The sequence below is a fragment of the Sorghum bicolor genome, chromosome 6, assembly GCF_000003195.3.
Source record: "Sorghum bicolor cultivar BTx623 chromosome 6, Sorghum_bicolor_NCBIv3, whole genome shotgun sequence".
Classification (NCBI taxonomy): Eukaryota; Viridiplantae; Streptophyta; class Magnoliopsida; order Poales; family Poaceae; genus Sorghum; species Sorghum bicolor.
In genome coordinates this window covers 18,380,964-18,388,431 of record NC_012875.2, presented here as the reverse complement: position 1 = coordinate 18,388,431, position 7,468 = coordinate 18,380,964, and the positions used below count along the sequence as shown (strand labels likewise).

The 7,468-nt window shown below is 48.4% G+C and overlaps 1 protein-coding gene across 1 annotated transcript; it reads right to left on the bottom strand.

The window, feature by feature from the left end:
- Positions 6,166-6,787, bottom strand: LOC110436428 (cell wall integrity and stress response component 4-like). The gene is made up of 3 exons (XM_021463527.1): positions 6,691-6,787; positions 6,549-6,589; positions 6,166-6,453 (listed from the first exon to the last, which is right to left on the bottom strand). Exons 1-3 carry the CDS (start codon positions 6,785-6,787, stop codon positions 6,166-6,168), a joined length of 426 nt encoding a protein of 141 aa, XP_021319202.1.

The following is a 7,468-nucleotide window of genomic DNA, read 5'->3' as shown; positions in this document are numbered from 1 at the left end:
CCGCGGGGACGCTCGCGCACCCCCACGGAAACTTGACCCAAGAATACAGCCTCCACTCGAGCGCCAGCGCTCGAATGGAGACTCGGGGGCTACTGTCGAGGGTATCAATAAGGGGTACCCTCACCGATGCACATAACGATATTATCCGTACGCAGGTCGAGGCCCTCAACTCGACGCTCTGATCATACATATGCGCAGCCATCGACGACCGTAGCCCCGAAGACGGAAATGGCGTCGAACGAATCGATCAAGGGTCGAGCACCAGCTATCGTCGAATACGGAAACGGGCCCAAGCGAATCGAGACGCGTTGAGCGCAAGGACACTGTCCGCCGCCTGACGCGTGCACGAGAGCCAGGACATTTAATGCGCCCGCCGCATTCCCACCTAACACACTGGTCACGGGAGGCGTGATAGGAAACAGGCACCCGTCCCATCGTTCTTTTTGCAGCCTTCCCCACCAAACGACCCAGAGCGTGTGAGGACGCGGGAAACAAGTTTGGAACGTCTAATCGGAACCCCCTCGAGACAACCAAGGTCAGCGCTCCGGACATCAGGGCATTACACGGCATCCGACCCTCGACCAGATGTAGCTACTTCCTGGGGACGAGCTGGGCGTCGACCGACAACACCGCCACCACTCCGCTGGGTTTTCCGCCATATCGTACAGGCGTGCGACCAGTGAACCAGCCCAAGACGGCGCACGGAGCGGGATACAGGGGCACGCGTAATCATCACCAGGCTACCGAGATGAGACGGCTTGAGGCCACGCCGGTACGGAAGCCTCGAGTAGGTCAGCGCGCAACAAAAATAGGTGGGTTGGGTGATTCTTTAATTAAGTCACATGTTCTGCCAACATCACATGATACAACAACATTTTCCTTGTTCTTTTCTAACAACAAGGAGTGAGCTTTGTCAAGCTTGGTGTGAGCCTTGCCAAGCTTCTCATGGGCTTCCACTAGGTTCTCATGATTAGCATTGAGCTCATCAAAGGATTGATCAAGAGCTTTTAACTTCTTGGCCAATTCTTTGCACTTCCTATTTTTAGATTGAATGAGAGAATCACCTTGTTCTAACATGTCCATGAGTTGTTCATTAGTGAATTCATTTTCATCATCACTATCACTGTAATGTTCATGTTCACTTTCACTTTCACTCTCATCATATTGTACCTTGTGGCCCTTGGCCATGAAGCATGAAGGAGTGTCGAAGAGTGATGGCTTGTTGACAGCAATACTTGCAAGTGCCTTCTTCTTAGATGACTTGTCATCATTGCTAGAATCATCATCCGAAGAGGTATCACTATCCCATGTCACAACATAGGATCCACCCTTCTTCTTCTTCTTGAAGACCATCTTCTTGTCCTTCTTTTCTTTCTTCTCCTTCTTGTTCTTCTTCTCATGCTCATCATGATCACTATTGTATGGACAATCCGCCACAATATGATCGGGGCTCTTGCACTTGTAGCATAGCCTCACATTTTCCTTGTTCTTGGAGTTGTCCCTTCTCTTTCTTGTATGGTAGCCCTTCTTCTTCATCATCTTGCCAAACTTGCGGACGAAGAGTGCTAGTGCTTCATCATCACTATCATCATTGGAGCACTCCTCATCACTTGATTCTTCCTTCTTGGCCTTACCCTTGTTCTTGCTCTTGGATGAAGAGCTAGCTTTGAATGCTACACTCTTCTTCTTCTTATCATCATCATCCTTCTTCATGACCTCATCATCATCATTGTCATTGTATTGATCTTCGGTCATGACATCTCCAAGTACCTCATTTGGAGATACACCCATCAATCCACCTCTAAAGATGATTGTTCTCAATGTCTCGAACCTCTTGGGCAAGCACATCAAGAACTTGTGAATGAAGTCCTCATCCTTCACTTTCTCACCAAGGCCCTTGATATCATTGATGATGACTTGGAGCCTATAGAACATCTCCGGTATGGACTCATCATCCTTCATCTTGAAGTTGGATAGCTTGTCCTTGAGCATGTATAACTTGGCACTTTTTACCGTTGTAGTGCCCTCATATGTTTCTTCTAGCCTTGTCCATACTTCAATAGCCTTCTCAAGATCTTTGACTTGTTCAAACACCTTTGAATCAATGCCGTTATAGATTGTGTTGAGAGCCATAGTATTGCATTGCTTGTTTGCTCTCTCATTGTCGGTGGGGTTAGCGGGGTCATGGATCACAAAATCATTCTCGACTTCCCACACTCTATCATTGATTGATCCATGGTACATTTTTATTTTTCTCTTCCGATAGTCAAAGGAACTTGTGCCATCAAAGAATGGTGGATTGCCCCCAACATTGTTGAACACTATTTGAGCGATAATTTGAGCACCGAGGTTGTTAAGCCTTCACAAAACGGTGACCACGGCTCCAATACCACTTGAAAGGTCCTAATATGGCTAGAGGGGGGTGAGTAGCCTATTTAAAAATTCTACAAACTCACTAGAGCAAATGGTTAGTAAATAACAAAGCAAAGCTTTTTGCTCTAGCTCTAAAGAGGGGTTTGCAAGCCACCTACCCAACAATTCTAGTTGCTACGAACACTATGCACACAAGAACTAAGTGTCTACAAGTTACACTAGTGAACTATGCTACACAAGGCAAAGTAAGAAAATAAACTAACTACACTAGTTTGCGGTAAGTAAAGATAGCATGAAATATTTATACCGCCGTGTAGGGGATGAACCAATCACCATTATAAACAAACAAGCACCGAGAGAATGCCAATCAAACACAATTGAGACACCAATTTTTCTCCCGAGGTTCACGTGCTTGCCGACACGTTACGTCCCCGTTGTGTCGACCAACACTTGGTGGTTCAGTGGCTAATAGGTGTAGCATGAACCTCGTCCTCACTAGGACACCACAAGAACCTACCCACAAGTGAGGTAGCTCAATGACACGAGCAATCCACTAATGTTGCCTTTGGCTTTCCGCTGAGGTAGGGACAAACCCCTCACAATCGTCGGGAGATGGCCATGAACAATCACCAACTCGTGCCAATCCTTCTCCACTGCTCCTAGCCATCTAGGTGGAAGCAACCACCAAGTGTAACAAGAAAACCGCATCTAGAACGATCCACAAGTGCCACTAGATGCAATCACTCAAGAAAATGCACTTGGAATCACTCCCAATCTCACAAAGATGAATAATCTATGAAGGAGATGAGTGGGAGGTGTTTGCATAGGCTCACAAGGATGTCAAGTATGTTAGAATGCCAAGAGAGTAAGCCCTAAGCCAGCCAACACGTATTTATAGACCCCTCGAAACAAATAGAGCCGTTGGCTCTTTCACTGGACTATACTCGGGGTCACCGGACCCTCAACCCCTGGGTCCGGTGCTCCAGAAACGACCACGTGTCGCCTTTTGAAACTCACGCGTCGGAGTCTAATGGTAACCTGCATAGCACCAGACGCGGTCAAGTTGGCACCGGACGCGTCCGGTACTCACCGGACTTAAACTCAGGGAGGTCTACAAACTCGCGGGGTCACCAGACGCTGAGCACGGAACCGTCCTGTGCTCACCGGTCTCATATCCAGAGAGCATTGCAAAAGCGCCGAATACTGCACTCAAAACACCGGACGCTCCAACAGGGTCTAACCTGCGTCCGGTGCCTGGCGTTGGGTGCCTAATCCTAGCTGAGCCAGGCACTGCCTGGACATCGGACACACAGACACAGCGTCTAGTTTCTCTGGGCCAGCGTCCGGTAGTGTTTCTCAGCAAGAAACACTCCTGCGACTTCTCCAATTTTCCCCCCGGTGCAACAGAAAATATGCACTACATTTTCTCAAAAAGCACCGAATCCACAATGTGTAAACCAACATGTGCACGTGTGTTAGCATTTTCACAATCATTTTCTTTGACGAAGTTAAGTTAGCTCACTAGGTTCTAAATGCATGCACATGAATAATGACACCTAGTGGCACTTGATAACCGCTTAGCCAAAGAACTCCCCTCTTTATAGTACAGCTATCTATCCTAAATGTGATCACACCCTCTATGGTGTCTTGATCACCAAAATAAAAACCCTAAGCAATACCTTTGCCTTGATCTCCATAGGGTTTTGTTTTTCTCTTTCTTCTTTTCCAAGTTGAGCACATTGAAAGGATTAAGATGCCCAAGAGGGGGTGAATTGGGCTTCTCTAAAAATTTAAGCAACCTATGAGCTCCAATTCAACCCCTTGTGCCCAAGTGACTAGTGAGCTACCGGATGAATGTTTTGCAACCTAGTTCCAATCCTATTCTAGCAAGGCAATTTTAGGAATGTAAAAACTCAAAGTAATTGCACAAAGTAAATGCTAGAAAGTAAAGGAGGAGGGAGAAAATGCTCGGTGATGTTTTGCCGAGGTATCGGAGAGTCGCCACTCTCCACTAGTCCTCGTTAGAGCACCCGTGCAAGGGTCTTGCTCCCCTTGGTCCGTGCAAGGACCAAGTGCTCTCTACAGGCTGATTCTTCGACACTCCATCGCGGTGAATCGCCCAAAACTGCTCACAAGCTTGACACGAGCCACCCACAAGAACTCCGGGCAGTCTTCGTTCCTCCAATCACCACCGAACCATCTAGGTGATGGCGATCACCAAGAGTAACAAGGAAAGAACTCTCACTTGACCCAATCAAGGCACTAGAGAGTGGTGGATGCACACTTGACTCTTGGAAATCAACTAGTGAAGGATTCTCACAAGAAATCTCTCCAATCTCAATCCTCTTTAGGCTCTTGCTTCTCTCTTGCACCACAAGGTGATTCTCAACTGATCAAATGGGCAAGAGACCTCCCATGGACGAGGTGGAGCATAAATACAACCCATCAAGTCCAAGGGTCGGCCTACCGTTTTACACTGAAAACGGAGTCACCGAACGCTGTTGATGTTGCACCAGACGCTCTGCACCGAGCGTCTGGTGACACTCAATGGCTAACTGTACTTCGCTCTGACAGAGCACCGGACACTACTTCCTAGCATCCGGTGACACCGTCCGGTGTGAGGGTGAACTTTACACCCTCCCTGAGTTTAGGACCGAACGCTACCCGGTGAGTCCGGTGCTAGCGTCTAGTGCCTAGGTCACCCTTTGGACCTCTCTAGGTTTAGGACCGGACGCTACCTAGTGCGTCCGGTGCTAGCGTCTAGTGCCTAACCCTAGGGACTCAGGCACTCTCACTGCTAACGACCTCACCGGACGCACTCAGAGAGCGTCCGATGTAGCGTCCGACAACTCATGCACCCAAACTTCGTCGAAACGCAACCGTTCCAAAACAAACTTTGTTCCTCTCGATCTAAGGACTATCTCCGAGCGGCCTAGTGCTAGGTTTACCAAGTTTGCACCACACCTATATCTAAAGGCTTGCCCAAGTCAAGCTACTAGATCAAAGCCCCTCTTAATAGTACGGTCAAAGGAAAACAATGTCCTAAACTACTCTAAGTGCCCTTCTTCACCATATGACACTTAGACCTATTCTAGTCTTGACGATGTCCATCTATCCTTTGAAAACCAAAACGATTTCCACTATTAAGTAGGCATGTACGTCCCTGTTCATCGAGTTCCTATTACCATGACCTAAGACTAATGACTTTGCCTCTTCAAAACACACGTTAGTCACAGTAATCAACATTGTCATTAATCACCGAAACTCATTAGGGGCCTAGATGCTCTTTCAATCTCCCCCATTTTGGTAATTGATGACAATGACCTCGAGTATGAAAGAAATGAGGTTTTCAAATGACTTGGTTTCTATAAGCATGAGACAATAAGAACACAAAGGGATTAGGCATGCTTATATGAACCAAGTCTACCATCCTGCATCCAAATATGTGAGATGTGTACAACAGGATATAATAACATATGGCTCATAGTAAATCAGAGTAAAAATGCGGAAGCAAAGAAGTATGAGCCAACCACATGACATAAAGATATCACAATGAAGCATAAGTCATGTCTCACAACCAAAAGTGTACCTGACAAAGTAAAAAGTCTCACACAAATGGATAAAGGAAACATGATGCATGAAGTAGCACACAAAATAATCAAAAACCACTCACTCACTAGCTAGCTCCCCATATCTCTATTATACTATCAACTCTCTTCCCCTTTGGCATCAAGCGCCAAAAACCTAAGACAATGGAGGTTGAGGTGGAGCAGTGGAGTCACGAGGCACGGCCTAGAACTGAGCTGCATCATCGAAACCATTGGCTGTAGACTCAGAGGAGGTGGAGTGACCCTCAGAAACTGCAGGAGCTGGAGAAGCTATCCGGGTCTGCTCGGTTGGCTCAGTAGTTGTCACTGTCTGTGCTGGCAGCACAAGACCTACTGAAGAAGCTGGCACGGACTCTGTAGCTGTGGCTGACGTCTCTAGCACTGTAGAAGAAGGTGCAAGCTGCTCGGACGAGGCCACTGACGACGACAGGCGCTCGGTAGTGGTGACTGGGAGCGTAAAAGCTGTAGGAGCCTGCAGCGGAGAAGGCATAGGGTCACCAGTCAGAGCACTGTATAAGAAGGAGATGTGCTGCCCTATTGACGAGTCCAACACAAGCTGTAGCTGACTGCGGTGTAAAGCCTGAGCGCAGCAGGGTAAACTGGGGCACCTGCTCAAAACCAGAGGAAATAGCACCCTGAGAAACCTGGTGTGGTGGAGTCGAGAACGGCTAACTCTGAGCAGGTAGCTGGAGCGGCGGCTGAGACTAACTCTGAAACCCGCTGGGCTGTGGCACTAGAGTTGGAGGCCTGATCGAAGAGGTGCCTGATAGCTGGATCTGCGGTAGCTGAATCCCTGATGCGGCCATCATGGCAGTCTGCTGGGCCTAGAAAGCCAGCTGATGCTCCTGGAAGGTCAGGAGCTGTCTTTGAAGATCGTCCTGCCTAGCCTGCATGGCTGCATTGATGGCAGCCTGGTCTCTGTCCCTCCTAGCCTGCTCCTTAGCTGCCCTCCGCTGATCGGCACTCATCCCGTCTAGTATAGCAAGCAGAGCTGGGTCTGTGGTATTAGAGGAACCACCTACCTCGTGGTCGTGCTGCCTTGGAGGAAGATCTGGTATAGGTAGACGATAACCATCGACTGAGCTGTCTGAAGCGAAATCAAACTCCTCCTCGGCCTCAGCATCTTCTACTGCCCCAACAGCTGGTCCTTCTCCTCCTCTGTCTCTGGGACTGCCCCTAGACTGCAGGTAGCCCTAGGTGAAGGTGGTGGCACACAGCCATGTGGCGCTAGAGGAGGAGGTGGAGCTCGGAGATCATGGTGTGCTCTCAACATCTGACGGGGGTCGTAGTGCGGGAAAACTGTGTCAGCGTCTGTCAGCTCTCTCTGAAGGTGAGCTGGAAGAGGCTCAGGCCTAGCACGGAAAATAAGCAAGGTGATCCAATGTGCATATGGCAGTTGATAGTGACCCCTAAATCCCTCTCCATCTGTATCCTCTATCTTAGACACTATGAGGTCCCACAGGTCAAACGTCCTCTAAGCGATCAGG

What these genes read in the sequence shown, in the direction of transcription:
- LOC110436428 (XM_021463527.1), bottom strand. Translation starts at nt 6,787, where the DNA reads ATGGCCGCATCAGGGATTCAGCTACCGCAGATCCAGCTATCAGGCACC. An exon ending in ACAGCCCAGCGGGTTTCAGA is followed by an intron (nt 6,590 to 6,690) that starts GTTAGTCTCAGC and finishes GGTTTTGAGCAG; the next exon opens with GTGCCCCAGTTTACCCTGCT. An exon ending in CGCTCAGGCTTTACACCGCA is followed by an intron (nt 6,454 to 6,548) that starts GTCAGCTACAGC and finishes TCTCCGCTGCAG; the next exon opens with GCTCCTACAGCTTTTACGCT.